The following is a 21,504-nucleotide window of genomic DNA, read 5'->3' as shown; positions in this document are numbered from 1 at the left end:
GGCTAATAATTTTCCCCCGGGACAACCTGTTGATGGAAGGGGAAGGGAATTCTTCCGAAATCTCCGTTTTGCCTTTGTTTTGCCCCCACACTCACGGTTGGGTATGGCTAAGGCATCAAACAATTAATTAAGGGGAAATTCCACCGTGCTCCTTACGGTAGTCACATTCTCGGTATTCACGTTTCCTTCATCCTTCGGTCTGTGAACGCAAAAAGGGGTTTAAATGTGATGAAAGTGATTGGGAAATCCAATTACAGATACATTTACCGTTCCGGAGTGGAAAAGCATATTTTCCAGCCACCGAGTGATGTGAACTTAATACCCACAGTGACAATTACCTGGGAGCTTTTAAATGCTGGAAAATCCACTGGTTTTGTGAGGCTTAACAGCGGTGGATTCTTAGCACCGCTTGCTTTAGCTTGAGAGTGCCATAAAGCGCGAATAACACTTTTTTTCTCTCGTGTCCTTAAGCCTCGTTTTCCGAACGCAAAATCTCACAAGACATAACATTTTTATACGGCACGATGGCATATCTCGGGAGCAAATAATGTTCCCGTGCACTTAATATGATCGTTCTAACTCCGGATAACATCTCACGTCTATCACAACACCGGCGAAGTAGGAGGAAAATGTGTCTGGTGTTGGTTTTTGTCTTGGATGCAAAACTCCCACCCAACACGGCCAGCCAACCAGTGAGATAAACCAACCAGCCACCCAGTCGAGCCAATGTCGGAGGTGATCCATAAAGTATAGTGTGGCTGCCCGGTTGAAAGATATATTGCGTGGCCGCAATATAAACGCGACGGTTTACGGTTGGCCAGTACTACTCACCGGCGCACCGGCATGTGTGACCTTTCGGAGGTTGTTAATATTATGGTCCAGAGCTTTTGCATTCCCATGCATTAGTATGCATCTCGGTACGCTTGGCTGCAGTGTGAAGGATCTGCCGTGTGCATTATCGCTCATCGCTGGCGAGACGCGATAGTGCAGCGGATGTTTGCCTTTCTCGGAAAGATGCACCGAATGTTGTGCACCTACGCGATGCTTTTTGCCACACGTGTTGGCGTTGAACCCGTACGATGTATCCTTCGAACGGGTAGAGCTACAATTGTGTCCGTGCGCTTGTACGCTAAGAACATCCGACGCATTTGGGGTGCAAACAGAAACGAGCAATGCTTACACAGTGCTTGGAGAAACTTTCAATGTCAAGATCATTTTCTTAGGGTTCTTGATGTTTGGAGGGGAGTACAGTTTCTAACAAACGATGGAACACTTGTTGGAAAATTTTGCTTGATGAAGACATTTCAGAACAACCTTGTGTTCAATAACTTGCGTGATAATCTATGGAATGCTCTTGTCTATATAACGTTTAAAAATGTCAATAAACTGAAAGAAATATGTAACAAATGATGCAATTAATTATAATATTTGAAAAAAGAGCATTTGGTTTATTTTCATTTTTAATGACAAAATGCTTCATGAAGATGTACCAGTCAACTATCAAAGTATACATTCTGCCTGGAAGAAGTACAAAAAATTGTTTTAGCTCAAGAACAATTCCTCTTCTGAAATTAAATAATAAAACTTTAACTTCAACTGAAGAGAGATGGGGAACACTAAAAGAACAGTTCAAATTAGTACAAATAACTCAAGCAGGACAAAAGGTTTTACAAATATTAAAGCTTTAAACAATCCACATGAAATGAGCAACCGATCGCCAGTGGTGGGTCAGGATACATGGGACCCGAAGTGGAATGGCAGTTGATGCAGCTCTGATTAAGATATTAGAGGGAATGATAGGATTTCCCTCGCCGACAAGGCCTCTCTAATGGGTAAGGCCCCAATAATATCATCCAAATCATGGAAACATTCCTTAAAGATGTGAAAGATGTGAATGTGTGTAAGGGGTTAAGAGTTAGGAAAAAATCAGCAGGAATATGTCGGTCGAACGAAATCCGATCGTCTGCTGGGTGTCCTTCCTTCTCAATTCTTTCACGTCACCTTTTAGTAAAGTGACATTGGAGTCCTTCTTTCATACAACGTTAACGAATATAAAATCTTGAACAAAAATCTCTTTAGAATTTCTAAAAAACCAATCGTTTTTCCTTCTTCAAATTCATCATCCAACACGTGTTTTAACCCTTACTACATTTAATTAAAGTACCTACGTTTAATTAAATGTTAAATTGCCACGTTAAATTTTTATTGCACCCATCCCATCTGCTTGCTCGTTAATGTTCATCAGATCATAGAAAACTCACAAAGATAAAAGATGTAATAGAGGCCGAAACAAAAAAGACGCCCGCGTCACCGAACGCAAGCAACCGTATATCCTTGTCACGGCACCACGTTGTCACGTAGGCCGCACTGTTGCTTATGCAACCTTGAAGTGTGCATCGTACGCCAGGGCTTTTGCAACAGCACATTGCATGCTGCCGGCCAGCACCGACGGTCATCGACATCATCATCATCACCATCGTCATTCTGCATAGGAAAGCCCGAGCACCGAAAAGCAACACAATGTAAAGGCGTGTGCGTGGGCTACCTGGGCCGGCAGTTTGGCGAAAAAACTAACCTGCTTCCATCCATTTTGTGCAACCTTGCAACTTGGCGAGGCAAACATGCCGGCCGAGAACATTAGCCGCCGACTAGCAGCCGCAGCGAGCAAAAGGGGGATGAAAGATTGTGAACATAAATCTTAACCCCGATCCTACACCTGCCATCTTAGGCAGGTAGGGATGTGGACTAGTGTTTTTTTTTTTGCGATGCATTTATTGCCGATCCTATCCACGCCAGGTGAACCATTCCACTCTCGGCGTAGTATGGCGGTTATTGCTAGGCTGAAGGTGTACTCGGTGGCGTTAATGTGCATGTACCGGACAATGGACGCCCAAATGCACGTGTGCTTCGGTGTACAGTGGATGCCAGTTAACAAAGCAATACACGCGTTACGTTATGTTGCAAGGCGCTTGGGTTGAATAAATAATGTAGGTGAATTAATTTGAACAAAATTATTGCAGTATCTCTATTTGCTTTTTGAATTTGTGGGGGTAAGTTCATTCTTTCAGACGGTGTTTAGTTATTTGTTTTATTTTATTCGGGATTTATGATAGTTAAGTTAAGTTTCGATTTTACTAAAGTACTTGACTTTTCTCATTTTCATAGAATTTTTTCAAGTAGATATTTTGGATTCTAGATTTTTAGTCACTTTTAAAGTGGTGGTTTAAAATCTATGGTCTTCCAGACATCAGAATACTAAGAACGGAGAATGACGGACTTCACACAGGAAGATCAGAGATCGTATTCCATCCGGGCCTTTCCCTTGTATTAAGAACAAACTATCTAACTATGAAGTATTATCACATCTGGTAAGCCGTTAGATGTTCGACATGGTCACGGAAGTCGTTAAATCAAGAAGAAGAAGAAGGAGAATGGTCTCCTCGCAATCGTAGTTCAAAACGAATTTTGAGACTACCAACTTATTGTGCATCAAAAGGTTTCCCGATCAGGATTGGCTTAAATTATCGGTTAACTTGAGCTATTTTGTAGAATCTTTTGATGTTAAACCAAATTGTATTTTAACAGTGAAGATTTCAATTTTATGTTCCAATATTTATCAAGTAGATCAACCGATCATGCCCGGGATATGGCAAAGGACTAGGAAGAAATGCCTAGCCAATTTTCTTTCATTGTTTGTTTTTCGTGAATTTAATTCACAGTCACCACATGCGGTGGTGATAATACGGCATCAGTCCGTAATAATTAATTAATAAATAAAAAAAATATTTATCAAGTAAAGTTTATTAAAATAAACATTCCTTGGAGGTATCTCTCCGAGAACTTCACCTGTTTCATGATTGCAAGAATCCGTCAGTCCTTTATCCATTTCATTTATCACAAGAATCCAATAACTCCTTGAAGCTTGTGTGCTGCATACATAGGAAATTCATCTAACTCAGAGGCTTGCCTGACGAAACTTGATGATAATTGATACCGTCAAGAGTTCGTGGATTGTGTGTTAAAGCAGTTGGACGTAAAAACACATATGTTTTCAAACATAACCTTAAGCCAGAAGATCCAGTTTTGGGCATCGTCATATTTGGAACAGGACCCAGGTTTCTGGATGTATCATCAGGGGTTACTTCTTGGACTCTGACGATTCTAGTAGCAATAAAAAGTAACTGATCGATTTTTTTTAGCTTGAGTTATATTGACTTATGATATAGTCAACTTCGTCTAGAATGCGTAGGTCAACGCAAATGTGAAAGAATGGTGGATCCAACAAAGCGTGTTTCATAGTCAATTACGATACTTTTAACAGGGATTTAATGTAAAGAGCCTCGTCTGAGGACCGAGCCAGGAAAGGAGCCCATTCTTTTAAAGTTGACACTCTCAGTAGCGTAGCTTCAAATAAGTATGTAATTTTATCAATATGTTATCTAATGTAAACTTCAAAATGTATTTTTTTAAATACAATAATTGAAGCAACAATCTTATGTTTGGCTCATAAAAAAAGGTAAATTGCACATCGTTCGTGTCACGGGTCAATAGATACGTCAATAGATAGCTAAGTCTTATTATTGGAGGAACGATTTGGATACTTCCGCCTTTGATGCAAATGCAGGCAAATTTTGCATTTAATTATCTAAGACTTTTGGATTTTTGGCCCCGTATGTGTGGAAGGACAATGGAGGAGCCGCTACAACGACGAGCTCTACGAGCTGTATGATGATCTCACTATCGTACAGCGCATTAGACTCGCCAGGCTCCGGTGGGCTGGTCACGTCATGAGAATGACACCGGACGACCCAGCCCGTAAAGTCCTTTTAGGCCGTCCACTAGGACAGAGGAGGCGTGGTAGGCCCAAATTGAGATGGAGTGATGGCGTTGATGCGTCCGCCAGAACGGCCGGGATAACGGATTGGCAGACGACGGCGCTGAACCGTGAGCGGTATCGAGGATTGTTGCAGCAGGCCAAGACCGCAAAGCGGTTGTAGCGCCTGATAAGTAAGTAAGTAGTCTTCCTCAAGGGCTGAGAAATATTTAATACAGAAATAACAAAGGAAAGAGAAAGGGAAACAGAAAAAGCTATATTTATCGGAAACGGGAATGGGATTGAAGGGGAAAAGTCGAACAGAAGGAATTATGATTTTAAAAAACGCTTTGCTAATAGTATTGAATCTCTGTAGCCTATGGCAATCAATTAAGGAGGATAAGAGCTTATATGACAGTGAGAGGTACAGATTGCAGAAGCAATAAATGATACTTTCCTATGCTGCTGGACCGGACTGTATTCCCAGCGCAGAGAGCCGGACTGTATCATTGGCTGCAGAGAGGCTCTTACTTCAGTTTTAACTAAACTGTTCAACAAATCTTGACAGTTAGGAAGCTTTCCGCTTGTCTGGAAATCCTCTTGGATGTTTCCTGTAGATGGACAAGAGTAATAATGCAAACTACCAAGGTATTTCCATGCTCTGCGCCACCAGCAAACTGTTTGAATTGTTGGTTAGCAAATACTTACACTTTGGTTTACGTCAAATTTTCACTCCGGATCAACATGGAGTTATGACGAACCGCTAGGTTTCTAACAAACCTAGTTAGCTTTATACACAACTGTTACTCGTATTTCAACAAAAACAAGCAGATCGGTTGTGTTTATACTGATTTCCATGCGGCGTTTGATAAAATCGACCATACGATTCTACTGGCGAAATTAACAAAATATGGTGTGCATAGGAATTTTGTTCAATAGTTTGAAAGCTTTCTAACAAATAGGACTATAAGAGTAAATATCGGAGCGTCATTTTCTACTGAATTTTCTAACTCATCAGGAGTTCCGCAAGGAAGCGTTCTTGGACCACTATTGTTCGTTATTTTTATTAATGACATTGCGAATTTTCTGCCTGATGCATACAAATCACTATACGCCGGTGATCTAAAAATCTACGTACGTTACTAAGTTAGCGAAGTATTACAGAATAGTTAAACAAAATTCAGCGTATGGTGTGCTAGGAACCAAATGCATTTTAATGTTTCTAAATGTAACGTCATCACATTTTCGAGGAAAAGAATGCCCCTGATTTATGATTATAAAATAGCAGACTTATCCGTTCCTCGTTGTAATGAAGTTCGTGATCTCGGAGTGCTCCTCGATAGCAGACTAACGCTTCAGAATCATCTTGACTTGACGATTTCCAAAACCCTACGTGTATCAGGTTTTGTCATTCGTGTTTGTAAAGAGTTTAAAGATCCGTTCTGTTTAAAATCGATCGCCAACAAGATAGAATAGTCAGATTAGAAGCCATTCAGCGCAAATTTACAAAAAAAATATTTTATCGATTACCTGGGTCTCGTAATGTCGCCTGTCCAGACTACCGGACAAGGTGCTTACTATTTGGACTCGAATCATTAGAACATAGAAGAATGACGGCACAGTGCATATTCCTTAACAAGACTATTAGCGGAAATATTGACACCCCGTCAATACAAATACAAATGAACAGGAAACAATACAAATGATGGAGACATACATGATGATTTTGATTTTGACGATTTAATAGATTTTAACATGTCAGTTAAAAATTTAAAATCTCTTTAAGGCAACGGTTTTGATGATTATTTTTTGTAACATATCTGGTTCATGTTATGCAGGCAATTATTGTTAGATAACTAATAAACGAATATGAATATAAAAAAATATACTTGCGCATTCGTGCGACGTGCTAAGAGAGTGTAAGCTTGATGCCGGTAGAGGCGACAAAGACGTCGATCTTCATACTTTGGACCGGGGTTCAAATCCAATCCGGACCGTACCCTCTTAGTGAACACTTACTATCCAACTATGCGGTATCATTAAGTCAAGTAAGTCAGAAATGACAGGCATGGCCTAAGAAGTCATTAGGCCAAAGAAGAAACCTAAAGGTTGACAACGGACATGGTACGACGAGAGAGTGTAATGTGACGAACCAACAAATCTACGAACAGTAAAACGCTTGAAATCTTGCATCACCGAGTACACCGTAGGACGTACAGAGAGGGCAGACTATGGAATCATTTTCTAATACAGATCTAACGTGAGCACAATAAAGATCTTTAAAATATAGAGGATCAAAAATATCAGGAGCTAAACGCCGACTTAAACCAAGACTCTAACAGGCTTCAGCAACTGTCACGTCTAAGTGATGGGATGAAGTAAGCATTTAATAGAGCCACAAATCAGATCTTTGACAAGATTCATTTACTCGGCAGGAATCTCGTTTAGGGTTTATCCTGTGGTTTTTAACGAGTAAAAGGTATGATGTGGCTACAAAGGATGATTGCAAATCGCGAATCAGAATTCGCTTTCTGGTTTTTAGACACACATTTAAATAAAGGTAAAGTGCAACAACCTGAACTTTTTTAATCGCTAAGCAATAACTTTCTTCTGCATCAGAAGTTATACTTATCAAAAGCTCATTTCACCTGCACGCTCTCACGCCACGCCAGTACGCTTGATCTGTTTCAAATAGCTCGCAATACGATCGCCGCAGCCCACGGTCGCAGTGTTTGCACACCGTGTAAATGCACGTAAGAAAACTATCTCCACTCGCTCCATCTGCTTTCAGCGTGGACAGTCGGAGGCGGAACGTCGAGGATGCAGGACAGGAACGTGCAGAGCAGCACGCTAAAGTTCATCTCACCTTTCAACGAGCTCGGTAATCAGTACGACTAATGAAGAGTAATGCGTTCGCCCGGATGAAGTTAGCTCAAAACGCCACTATTTTACGGCTTGTTGCGCCTGGTGGGAACTTTGTTCTACGGTACGGTACAGTTCGAGACGGGATTTGCGAAAATTTCGGGGCCAAATGCGGGTTTTCATCCAATGGCAAACCATTTTGGCAAACGTAGTTTCGTGTTGCATTTCAAATGGCACCGTGTGCATTATCTTTTTGTTCTTTTTTTGTAGAAACTACTCTAAATACATATAATACATAACAGCTTTGCCTTTTGTGAAGCGTTTTGCACGCTTGAGAGAGCAGCAAATAGAAAAAAAATCACTCAACAAATCTAAACCGTTACGAGGCTGAGCTTTAAACGAGACCGTCTCATTCGTTGCCTTTGGCCCTTTAAGTGGTCAGCTGTATTTATTTTACTTTTTTTGTTTGGATCGTGTGTGCGTGTGGTTGCGTGTATGTTTATTCTCTCCATGTTCCATTTTTCGGCACGATTCCTATCTCGCTTTGGACCGACCGTCCGCTCGTTCCTTCCAAATAGCCTTCGGACGCATCGGCGGAAGCGGAAGTCGTTTGCATAAAAATGCATTAGAAATGACCATTTGCTGTGCGGCGCTCCGAGCACCATTAGCTTGGAGGACACAATTAACGTAGGACGAAGCAGGGACAGCGCTCGCACGAACTCGCTGTATATTGCGCCCGGTCAGCCGGTCGGGAAATCCTGGTGCGGAAAAGCGTACCTTATGCCTCGGAGCCTTGTTTGCAACAATTAAGTACGCCTCGGTTCGTTTCTCCGCTGGCCACATTGCTGAACAAGCATTATTACTTTTCGGACCATCGTTCGCTGTGTGCGTATATGGCTGTGTGTGTGTGTGTGTGCACGACCGTTTCATTTTCATCTTTTACTGCTTGCTGCCCCGGTTCCAGGTTCGGCTCATCGGCACTGCACTTGAAAAATCAGCTGGTCCGGCACAGCTGGAACGAGTGCCGGGGTTGCAGCAGCATCGAGCTCATAAATATGCTCGATTTCAAGGTTACCGTGTGCCCGGTTTTCCGAACGCCCAACCAACCTACCGTCGACCTGGTCGCCCGAACAGCAAGGACCGCTGGGAAATTGCATCCTTTCCTGCTGTTGCATCCAAGGACCGGTTCGCTCGTTTACAGTCGCCTCATGACGTCATGAGGCTGTAGCTCTCGCTCGCAGCAAGAGCGCAGAGTGGATACGCCCGGGATGCGAGTGGAGCACAAGTTCACGACTGCAGTATGTATTGGTTTCGCGTCGTTGGATGCAGATTTGCTTCAGTCCTATGGTCGCTGGCCGGGGATGCTGCACCTTGAAAAATCTGCAACCGATGACACTATCCGTGAAGCTCCGGTTCACTACCACCAGCGAACTGCTTGTGCGCTTTTCGCGAAATGGAAATGATGTTACATTGCAAAGGCGAATGGCAGATCAAGAAGATGTTTGCCCAGGACATTTAAAAACACAATCGAGTAGAACGACAGTTTGTTGAATAATTCAATAATGGATGTTAAAGACACGGGACAAATATTGCAAGGCACAGAAGCTGGAAAAAGTTTCCATGAAGCCTAGTGAGATTTACTCCAAAAAGGGTTTGCTTATTCACCATATTTTCTCCATTCTATAAAATCACATCGTTTTAGGCAGAGTTTACTTTAGTGACCTAGAACCAGGAAATATAGGATAACACTCTCCTCTCGTTAAGTGACGACTTCCTAAAACATCTGAACGAGATAGTTATTCATTTCTACGAAGCAACGGTCCGAATGACCGCTTCCGTTGCTGAACCGTTCAATTGTAGGTTACTCAACTTGTTGTTTCTTCACCAAACTGACTTTGTTACTTTTTGGTTTTGCAAGGTAATCGGAACGAATTAGTACTGCTCGATCCCATTTCTGGATTCTGCTGAGCATATTTTGGAACACTATCCAGATAGAAAAAAAGAAAGGTGTTCAGGTCATTCATGTTATGTAGATAGAAAAACATCTACATCTAAACTATTGCGAATCAGATAAACTCTAAACCCTTCTACCTAATTTTAACAAAATTGAGTTATAAAATCTTTTAATATTTTTCAGTCCTATCTCAAGATAATTCACTCGAGAGTCCGAACAGGCGGTCTGATAGCCGAGCGGATAGTAATAAAAATTTTAACACGTCAAGACTGGCTGTTGAATCCCGTCCGGACCTTATCCCAGTGCAAAGGGCTGATTATTCAGCTATGTTTCAAGCACTCAACTCAAGGATACCAGAAAAGGCAGGCTGAAGGTTGTAAGGAACCAATAGTAAGACATAATAGTGAACAAACTTGAGGAAAAAAATCTAAATATTTATTTTGTTTCATTCAGTCTTAAAATATACGTTTTTATATCTTCTTCTTCCTTGGCACTACAACCTCGAGAGGTCTCGGCCTGCCATTTCTGGCTTTCTGTGACTTAAAGTTACCCGTTGTAAAGTAGTCAGCCTTACGTACTGGGAAAGGCGGTCTGGATGAGATTTGAACCCCGGACTTGCAGTGTGCAAACCGGCTCCGTTATCGCCTTGGCTACCGGACCGCCCCGCGTTTTTATATAATACTCAATATATTTGGTGTTGAAGCTTTCATCTGCTGTTGAGCCGAACGCAACTCGTATCACAGTCAGCATACGTTGCAGAGACGCTTAAGTTCCTATCTTGACTACATCTTTCTAAACGTCTCTGCAGCAGAAATGCTTACCTCGTTTATCAGCCTTCAAATTTCCTGTTCAAACGAAACCAGACAGAAGCAATGCAATGAACTATCGCGGTATCTCTATGCTATGTGCTTGCAGTAAAATCTTTGAGGTCCTTATTAATAAATTTAGATTTATTGGACCTTTTATTTAACCAACCTCTAAGCATAGCAGCCTTCGATTCTGTCGACCATTCACTACTGCTTTCTAAGCTCTCCGATTATGGCGTCAATGGTGCGTTAGTCCAATGGTTTTTAAGTTACTTTATCAATTGGAGTATTTCAGAATAAAACAACGCTTCGTTCTCAACAACTTTCTTTAATACTTAAGGGGTACCACTAAATCAATAGTGCGCCAATTTTGTTCAATCATAAATTGGTTGGGAAATCAGTTTCTCAAGCTAACGTGGTTCGAACTGTAGGTGTTTTCCTAGATAGTAGGATAGTAGGCTACGGATTGATCGACTAGAATCTATTCACAAAGAAAAAAATACTCGTTTACCATGGTCGCTTGAGGCTTCATATCCTTCTAGGTGCCGTTCTAGGTGCCTTCTATTTGGACTGGAATCCCTTCAGCATAGACGAATGACTCAGATCGGCTCAGTGTATTTCCTATCATAAGCTAACAATTTTTTTTTTCAAATAATGACGGCTTGAAACCGTATTGTCCTAACTAGCAGATTAATGTGTAAAACGGTTCTTGTTCTTTGTTCTACTTTGTTGTGTTCACAAACGAGGTGAATAGTTTGTACAGCCCAAATAAAATCCCAAGCTAGATAGGTATGATTGCAACTTTCCACAACGAGTTGTCAATGTTCCTTTACCCGTTTGAAAAAAAAAACACCGAGTGAATCAAAAGTTCCATTATGTGATTCGACGCTGTGTAATTCAAGACAAAAGGACATTTGAAAAGCATTTTTTCTCCAGCTATGCTTTCTCACAATGTTGTAACGACTGTCAATTGCTGACCGTTTAAGCACCATTGCCATTGAACGGCTGTCAAACAAACCATTACTGGAAATGGAGACTGTCGGCAGCGGGCCACGTTCCCTCCGCCACAGGTACTAGTTTGTAAAATCGTTCTGTTGAAAATCGTTTCTTATATCCCATTCACACCACTCCGCTTTCCGTCCCAGCGAGGCGCTTTACAGCAACGGATTACATGGAGAAGCCTGGAACAGAACAAAAAACACACGCACACTTTTTACATCACGACCTTCAACCTTTACCACTGAGCAAAGGATGATTCGTCGTTGGATGCTGCAGTCCGCGTGCTAGAAAAGCCGGTTGGAGCCGGTTGGTTGCCTCGCCGGGTCGCTGCTTATGCATCTCGGTCCGCTTTCCTCCGTGCCTTATCGTTCGGGGAATATGGAGAACGAGTATGACGTTTGGGTTTGTAATTTACAACCCAACCCGAAAAAGGGAACCGAGGCTCAGAGTGTAGTGAATTTGTTTGCCGTCTGGCTACCGCAAGCGGCAGACCACCAACGGATGATCGGACAGATGATTTATTGGATGCAAAGGAAGGTTTTTTTCCGCTCTCTCTTTCCAATCTCGTGCTAACAAATCTAGAAAGAAAAAAGGAACGCACCAAATGTTACGTTGTCTTTTGGCTAAAGAAAACAAATCATTTTAAATGTCACTCTGTAGGCGAAACGACCTAACGACTTCATCCAACCTCGCTCGCTCGCTGAGAATGTTTCAAGCTAAGTAATTGTTGTTTCGAGTGTCCTGCGATAAGTACTCAAAGCAACAACAAAAAAAGCCATCATTTTGCTACCGATTGTTAAGACACTGATTTAAGTGCATCGGGTTTCGGTGTGGTGCGAGCAAAGAGTGGCAAACAAATTCATTAAATCTATCGCTCATCGTTCGGCTCCTTTGGGAGGGATCATCATTCCGGTCGGTAATGGCACGTCCTCGTGCTCCATGCTTACGGCGCGTCGACTTTCGTCATTATACTCATCCCAAAGCCTTACACCTTCATGTATCATGCATCCTAATCACGGGCGGCACCCATCACCCACGTCTGCCCCACGGTAATAGGAATTTCGACAAAAACTTCCCTAATAGACAAAGTCCCAGGCGCGCACGACGCCCAAACTTTCTACGCCTTTGCAGTGGCTGTCGCTGTCGGTTATAAAAATAATTTCGCCACACCATCGCTCCAGACGTGAGGATAGAAGTGGCAGCAACAAAGAAAAAAAACGCTGCGCACCGCCAGGAGGATACTTTTCTTTGGATTTAGTGAAGCCTTTTCGCCGATACGGGCATGTCCTCAATTAGGTGAAATCTGTTTACGCCTTTGCCTACCACACCTGGTTCCTGGAACGAGGAGCCACTCATTTTTCAACCCGCTCGCCCGGATGCCGCGTGGGGACCACTTGGAGAGGTTCACCGTTCGCCAGTAGGTGGGGTTCGTCAAGGTGGAGTTGACAGTGAAATAGCAATCTCAGCTGCTGGCTCTGGCTAGTGCGTCATCGTGTGTGTGATTCGAGAAGCAACCATGACAGTAATGGCCACTGAAAGCATTGCAGAGAAGCGTTACGAGAGTGGTTTTCAGTAACGGAAAGCAAAACACGAACAGCAACAAACAAAAACGCACACCTTATGCAAGGCTAAAGAACAACGATGCGAGCGATTGTTTTGCTGAGAAAGTGGCCGAAGAGCTCTTTCGGGAAGAACGGGGTGACCACTTGTGGCAGATAAACAATCTAGCGCCTGCTGCAGCTTCGGCTACCCCCAAGGAGAGGTTCTGTGTGTGCGTGGCGCGGAGGAAAATCCAGCTCATCAAGGATAATGAATGAGGGCGGAATAAAAGACACTAAGGCGGTTCGATGGCTATACACCAACAAGAATCTAATGAGTTTTAATTGGGAAATTATTGGAGTGCTCTCGACTCTGATCATCTTTAATCAATTAAGCGTCAGATAAGAGTTTTGTGTCCTCGTGAAATCAAACTAAATTCGAAGCTTCGAGCGGGCAGTCGAGTTTTTGGTGGTGTAATTTTTGAGTTATTAAATTTTGATTTAGGGCATCAACTGTTGTAACATCAATAAGCTACCTTGTTCATCTTAATTTATTTTAATCGATCGCTGTTTTTACACAACCCTGACGTGTTGACAGTCGACGAAAGCACGATCGTGCTTTCGTTTAGTTGGGGCACTCGCGTAGCCAGGATTCGTGTTGAGTGCAGGGGCGCTCACACGAATAAAAGTATTAAATATAAGTGCACTAGAAAAAATAAACTCTCTTACCTGCGAACTTCCAAGCAACACAAACGACGGTAAATATTCATCACTGCAGCAAAAAAACTACATCCGAAAACTCCCGCGAACGAACAATCGCTTTTCGCATTCTTAGCGTGTATAACAGGGAAAAGTATTTCATTGATCTTTTATGTTGTACTGTAATTACTGGCAAACTGGAGCTGTTAACTGGTAAGTTAATTCAATATTCAATATTTCAATTCGATTCGTATTTAATCAATAAAAATAACAATAAAATATAAAACGGACACTGCTAAATATCTACACGATGGGACATTGCGAGTCGAAGCCACCGTATCCTAAAAACTGTAGCTGGTTATCGAGACATAGTGGTTTAATTACGAGGGGAACAGTTTCTTACGTTGGCATAGTCTGTTGATGATGTCGTCTGGAACGCAGGAGATTTTCAAGCCCAAAGTAGTGAAGATTCGAACAATACGCTTCCGAATTTTGCTGCTCAGATTGTTATCCGAATATTCGGTCGTACCAAGTTAGCAAATCCTCTCTGCTTCACCTTGCAGAGCCTCCAGGTGTCAGGTACCATGTCCTCGATTAATTGATCCTTATTCTTATTCTAAGAGACTCACATTACAGCAGGATCGCGAGTCTCGCACACCGTCCATCGCCAGGTGACGTTCAATGACATTCATATCCATCAGAATGCCAAGCTTATTCCCCAAAAAAAATAACGACACACACATTTCATGGGCTGTACTAGTAGATTCTCTAGGAATACCCACTTTTACAATACATTTTCCACAGCTATCTTCAATCTGTGGTGTCGTAGGAGCATATCACTTCTTCTCATTTCTTCTTCTTGTTTATTGGCCTAACGACCTCTTAATTGGATCATCACTAAAACTTTTGGCTTACTATACTTATTGATACCGCATAGTTGGATAGTCAGGCCTCTTTATGGGGGACCGGCCCAGATGGGATTTGAACCCCGGTCCTGCCGCGTGAAGACCGGCGCCGCTGTCGTATCAACCACTGGGCCGCCCCTAGAGATTGTCACTAAGACTTAGACTAAATTATTGGTCTGATGAAGCAAAACGCGCGCGACTTCAATGAGCCGGCCTGTTCGTTTGTACGTTCTGTAATAGAATATGCTGCTGGGGTATGGTGGCTATCAGCTACTCGCTCTTTAGCACACCTTTAGTCCATCCAGCGTAAATTCTCCTGCTTTGCGCTGAGAGTGTTCCGCTGTATTATGCCTTTGCTCTTCTTGAAGTGACACACAATATTAGAAATCTAAAGAATTCATCGGTGGTATATTTACCTTCAAAAAGATCAAATGAAAAATTTCTGACGAAATGTGGTGAATGGTGCGTGAAAGATCCTCTAAAAAAATCCGTAAAAAATTAAAATCACAAAGTCTTCAACATCTTGACAATAAAATAATCAAATGAATACATACATTAGAAAATAAAGCATTTTTCACGAAGTAAAAATTAATTTTTATTTATTTATCTCAAACGCAAATTTACATGATAACAAAAAATTATCATTTTATTTGTTAATTAAAGATGACGGACTGATGCCGTATTGTCAACAAAGAATTAGGTTTTTTTTGTCCAATTAATAAATAAATAATGTGGTAAGGATAATTCAAAAGTATTTCTTCAAATCAATTTCTTCATGCCTTGCCTTCAGCTGTCTCTACATTTAAAGCAAATTAATTTTAAAACTACATCAAATTCAGAGCAAAGCGCTTGGTGAGGACCAAGACGTTAAAACGACTTTTTTAAATTATGCTAACCACAACAGATGATACTGTAACTGTACGTTCGATTAAAATCTTCGCTAGTTTAACCTACCCTATGTTCCAAAAGGGAGATCAATCAGAATAAACTCTACTGACCGACCAAAAGTAATACATTTAATTAATTGATATATTGAGATATTCTACTGTTCTTGTCGGAAAGACAGAAACTAAAATAAACATCACTCGTACTGCCAACTCCGTGGTTACAACTTATCCGACGCTACAACCGCTTAGCGATCACCGGATGCTGCAGAAGTCCTCTGAATGGTTCAAGGTCAAGTGCCATCATCTGCCAATCATGCATACTGGCTCTTCTGGCAGACGCATCAACGCCGTAGCATGTGTTTCTACCAGACAGTGGAGCGGTTTACTGTGGTTCAAACGAATTCTTAACATATTATTTGACATACCTCAGAGTTGCTTTAAAACAAATATTTAAAAAAGCTTGTTTCAGAAGTTTTTTTTACATCAAATCCTGCCTTTGAGCAGTGTGTATCACATTTCAACCAGTTAACACTTAAAACGAATATGTAACAGCTTCTCAGATTTTCTGAAACATTTTATAATTCTCAGCTTAAATTTATCGATTTGGAATGTTTTAACGCCTTAATTTACTAAGGAGCAGTTACTGTAATAAACCAACTACCATTACTGTAATACATGTCTCAACACACTCAATTATTTGCTCGATGAAGTTAATCAGTTCAGTTAAAATCTATTGTTGATTTTACTTTACTGCGATCAGTTAACAGATAACGATGTCCTGAAAAGCTCCCATTTATACTAACTTCTTACATGATTTTCATACAAAAAACTGATTCAATAACACAATTTTCCCTATTCACATTATCTGGAAATCTCATTTCGGCAAATGGTAATGGGTTTGCCATAGTTTTGTTGAAATGTAGTCCCACCATTTCTCCGCTTGCATCAACATTGACCTCAATTTTCCGGACGATGCTTATTAATGTTTATTGCTTTGGCGAGTGAAATTCGCGATGCTGGAGGACAGCGGTTTTTACTTTCCCGACCCTTTCGATGGGGTAAGTTTATTTTGGGATTTTGAAAGGTGGAGAAATTGTAGAGTTTTGCATTTTGAGGTAGTTTGATTAATCTTAATAACATATTATACAAAAACTTCCATTCCCACTAGCAAAAATTAGATCCGGTTCGTCGGTTTAATATGTTTTCCTCATTAATGTATTTCTCCTTTTAGCTTCTGCTAGCAAACAGATGCAGAATCTATAATTTATTTTTCCTCCTTTTTAATACGTTTTGTACATTCTTTCTCAATCTCTCGTCAAAAAACATATTGCCGCTTGCTTTTAGCCGCACAAGCACACACACACACACACACATTAACTGCTTGTCTGTCAGGCCCACGAAAAACAATTTACGCACACTTGACGCTAAATTTGGCCAGCCCCTAAGCGGCGTCAGCTGTTTTGAGAATTCTTTTGGAAAACGACGTGCATTTACACTGCCCTATGGGTGCCCCTAACGAAGCCGCCTATTTCTTTGACGCTCTATCGTCAGTCGGATGCGCACAGTTTGGGCACGCAAGCGCACTTCGACCGTAGAAAAAGGCACAGCAAAGCAGCAGCAGGGAAAATGCAACGTCCCGTACGCTACGGACAGACGTCATAGCGATGGAAAAGATCACCTACTGCCCTACCGCTTGATCCGTCCGGGTTACGCATCATAATGCTCGCCGGCACAGTATTTTTGTACGGCACGGTGCGAAAAATGCGAGAAAGTTTTCCGATCGGCCGACAGTCCGGTACGGCATCCGTCCGACTTGGCAGTGCGTGTTCAGTGCGCAGGCAAAGCTGTGTTAAAGTGTTTTTTTAATACAAACCCCGTTGAGTGTAAAATTGTGTTAGGTCGAGTTTTTCGAACGTTAGTTGATCTTGTGAAGAAACTTTGAGAGTGTAGAAATTACTGTAAAAAGGTGATGATAAGTGCAGGGAGTGATCATATACTAGGATTGTTATGCAACTGTTACCAAACGATGCAAAACTGTGCGTGTGTGCGCCATTAGATGCACCAATGTGCATCTGTGTCATATTTGTGGTGTTGGTCAATTATTTAGTGAAAATCTAATGGGAATTTTATTAATATTTTGTCTCTCAAATATTTGATTAGATATTATAATTTCACCATAAAAAACTGCTTCATTGTTTATTCTTATTCTATAGCAAATAAATTATCATATAAATATTGAACAAAATTTCCTTCAAATTATTCTATCAAATGCATACAAAAGAGGCAGGCATGCAAAACAAACGCAACAACGTTCACACGGAAACAAAATAGCGAAGCAATTTTCAATTTGCACACTTGTTTTTTTTGTCGCTTCCCATTTTTCCACCTCTGCTCCCATCTTGCTCCCAAGACACCTTTCTTTCCTCCTCGTTCGTCAGTTTCTATTTCCATCAGCCACCGCTTCAACCGCTGACAGGCCATAACTCGTGAACTGTATCGATAGCATGCCTCCCAGCATCCTCGCTTGTGGTCGCGCTGTTTCCAGTTTCCGTGGCAAAGTGCCGAAACAGTCGCACTTCCGCCGAAACTTTGTGTGCGTGCGTGTGAGTGCCGTGGACGGTTGTGAATGGTGAACCGCTTTCATTTTGAGCGCTCAAAGCGGGGTGAAAGAACAAACCTTTTTTCTTCGGACAAAAAAGTTTTAATTGAGTGTCACAAGGGTGGTGATGGTGTTTCTGTGCGTAGGTTTGTGTCGGAACGAGAAAAAGGTGTGTTTCTGATAGGTTCAGCGGTAGTGAGATAGTACTTGGAACTAGATATTAGGAATAAGTGTAAGAACTAAGGACATGTAAAATGTTGCATACAACGTATAGAGACGCATGAACTAAGCTCAAGAATACGTGTTGAAGGAAATCGTGAATAAATAGCAAAATTTCAGGCTTCTTTGATATTGCAGCAATCGTGAGACTAGAAGGCGTAGCAGTCGTGCAATCATGCAACCCAACTTAACAAACAAGGTAAGATTCATTGGAAGTGAAGTATGAAAGAACAAGTAGTAAAAATTGTTACTTAATCGTAATTCAATGCTTTGTGTTCGACAAATGTTTGATGACTTACTATACTTTTTAAACAACAAATTAGAAGAAGGTTGTTTGGAGCTCGATCTACGAAGCGATTACTTAACAAACATTTATTTAATTTTTCGCCCCACTTTAATCGACTCACATAGTTTTATGCTACAATTTCATGAACCACCGCAGAGCTTAATATTCCCTTTTGTATGCACTATTGACGTTTCATTTTCATCCCCCCTTTACCAACCGTGTGCAGCGTTTGTCCATCTGCGGATGGAAAAAAAGCGGCAGCGAGAAAACGAAGCTGGTGCCGTGGGATGTGATCGATCGGCTGGTGGTACCGATTATTTGCTGCCACGCTGCGGCAATTCTCATTTCCGGTGCACTGAATCTGCTGCGAATTTCCCAAGTGTCAGCGCTGGTCCTGTTCATCCTGTTCACCATCCTGACCGTCAGCGGTGTGTTCTTCTACCACAGCCTCACGGTAAGTCCAACGACCTATACCAAGAAATACAATTTGCTCCGGCTGCTGCTGCTGCTTATTGAAGCATGCGTTGGGAGTTTACCACCGTTGCATTCAATGTCCCCCGCGGGTGTGAATGGGGAGAATGGGCAGCAAATAATGCAACGCAAGAAGTAGCTACTGGCGAACCAAAGCTGGCAAAAAAGAAGCGAAGGTAGTTGCTGAAATCAGCGGCCTCGAGGGCGTACCATGGGTAGACACGGTGCGAAGCCATGCATAAATCTCAAACTTTCAAACTCTTGTCCCGATGCAGCTTCCTTCGCGAAAGCACATCCCCAGACGGCGTTTGTCCTCGTGCGGTTGCAAGTTGACAAACTAAAAAAGGAAAGAAGTAAAAAACACACAAATCCACACCTACAGTTCCCTGCACCAGCTTGGTTACATCAAAGTGGGCAGTTTTTTCCAAAGAAAGTTAACCCAGATCTGTGCAACATTCGCATCGCTCAAGCATCGTCGTCTCCATTACTCCCGGGGCTGGGCCAAGGCAACGCTGTGCCTTGCTTACTGCTTTGTGGTATTAAAACAATGCACTTGTACGTGGAATGGAAGTTTACACTACAAGAATGTATGTTTTCTTAAACTTTAGCCACTGTTCGGTCGTGCAACAAAAGGATTCATCAAGGATTCAGTGGCTGTGCTGGCTGGATCTTGAGGGCATTGTAGTGCCGTTGTTGTTTCTTGTCTCAACACTCACTTACAAGCTTGCTTCGGCAAGATCCTTGCGAAAGACCTTCAGTTTGTTTCTGTTTCAGTTATGCTTTTTACTATTGACGTCAAAATGTTGTTCAGTGTTCGCAGCATAAGCAGTTTGTTTAGAACAGTTTGTGGAGAAAATGAACAAAACCGTGCATTGTTGGCCCATTGCATCACAGATGGGCACAGGTGCATAAGCTATTAATTTATTTAGTTTATGCATTGGGAAAGATTAATGGTATTGCTCGTTTGTTGTCTATTTTGCTATTTTGATCGGTTTCTGTACCATTGAGTAAAGAGACTCAAAAATGGATGGCCTCTCAACATTGTAACGTCAAAATTAGAAGAATCATTCTTAAGCATAATTCTTTTCCGAGAGTCCTTAGCCTACCCTTGCTTGCTTCCATCGAATTTATTCTTCCCATAACTTAATATTTAGTCTTACTTAAGGTAACGCGGTCCGAACGGGGTTCGATACCCTACCAGCACCGTTGCCACTTCGCACTACGGACAGCCTCATGCTTAACTATATATCAGTCATTGTTAGGCTCTTCACAATCTTTCGTCTACCTATATATTTATAATTCTACTTATACTAAAAAAATGTATATTTTAGCAATATAAAATCACAGTATTTATTTGATAAAAAACCCCAATATTTAAATTATTCCCAAACTTTATAAAAAAACAGGTGTTTTAGCTTATTGTAACAATTCCATTACAAAAACAAATGTAGAGCAAATTAAAAACTTATCTAAAGTAAAAAGCATATCTATATTATGGATGTATCATTGAGACCAGAAACAAGAACTCGCTTTAGAAAAAACATATTCTCATCTGGTGAGTTTGTTTGAGAAGAAGAAAAGCCCTGCATTGATTACATGTGCCTGTCGTATTGCATACTTTTAGGCTGAATTTTACTTTTGCGATATGGGCCGCTGTATCTAGAACCAGTTCAGCCGATAAACATTACCCGAAGAGACTGCATCCGCGCAGTACAGCCCTGATTTTCTTCTTAAAATTTAATATTATTAACTTTTTCTCTGTATTAAATAAAACTATAGCTCCTCTGATTTTCTTCTTAAAATTTAATGTTAATAACTTTTTCTCTGTTTTAAATAAAACTATAAATCCTCTAGATGCAGCAGATGCTTTGCCACTGATTCTACACAATAATCTGTGTCTGTAGGATATCCAAGTTATGCTAAGGAATTATTATCACTATCTTTACACCTCACTAAATTCATAAGAAGACATTCCGTATGAGTTCTTCCTTCGAATGTAAGGGCATTTCCTATTGACTCTGGTTTTGAACGAGATTTTCTGACGATAACTTAACAGTTTAATCTGCAGACCGTGCAGCCCAGTTCATAAGCTTAAGATAAGATAAGATTCAATAAAAAATTCAAACATCCCAGAAGAAGAAGAGTTGTTGACATTCTTTCAAATTGATGGTATGTTTCGAATAGGCTAGCGAATGATGAGTAATTTTTAACTATTTGAATAACATGAAGTTTATCGGACGGAGGGGCGACCACGAGAAATGGTCTTCAGACGTCAGTACCGGGCTTCTAATCTCATTTGGACCGTTCCTCCACAGTGAGGACTGACCATGCAATTATGAGGTAACAATAAGTCTAGTAAGCCAAACATGGCAGGCAATATTTAAGAGGTCGTTAGACCAAAAGATTTTTCGGACGATGTTTGCTACTTCTTACAAAAGACAACACATTCACAGACACACTGCTTCA

General features: G+C 41.3%; 1 protein-coding gene across 6 annotated transcripts in view; it reads left to right on the top strand.

Moving 5' to 3' along the window:
• Nucleotides 1-17,168: 17,168 nt before the first annotated feature.
• Nucleotides 17,169-21,504, top strand: part of LOC118517209 (D-beta-hydroxybutyrate dehydrogenase, mitochondrial-like) — a 47,125-nt gene continuing 42,789 nt past the window's right edge. The window contains exons 1-3 of one of the 6 annotated variants that reach the window (XM_036063175.1): nucleotides 17,169-17,377; nucleotides 18,420-18,480; nucleotides 18,794-19,021. In XM_036063175.1, coding sequence (XP_035919068.1) covers nucleotides 18,457-18,480; nucleotides 18,794-19,021 — 252 coding nt within the window. In that variant the 5' untranslated portion in view covers nucleotides 17,169-17,377; nucleotides 18,420-18,456. Of the gene's footprint in view, nucleotides 17,430-17,718; nucleotides 18,232-18,401; nucleotides 18,481-18,793; nucleotides 19,022-21,504 lie in introns of those variants that run through there. The other 5 variants (XM_036063172.1, XM_036063173.1, XM_036063171.1 and 2 more) reach the window with 5 other exon arrangements.

The sequence above is a fragment of the Anopheles stephensi genome, unplaced genomic scaffold (assembly GCF_013141755.1).
Source record: "Anopheles stephensi strain Indian unplaced genomic scaffold, UCI_ANSTEP_V1.0 ucontig69, whole genome shotgun sequence".
NCBI lineage: Eukaryota > Metazoa > Arthropoda > Insecta > Diptera > Culicidae > Anopheles > Anopheles stephensi.
Note: the sequence above shows the minus strand (reverse complement) of the source record. Positions and strands in the feature narration are given on the sequence as shown.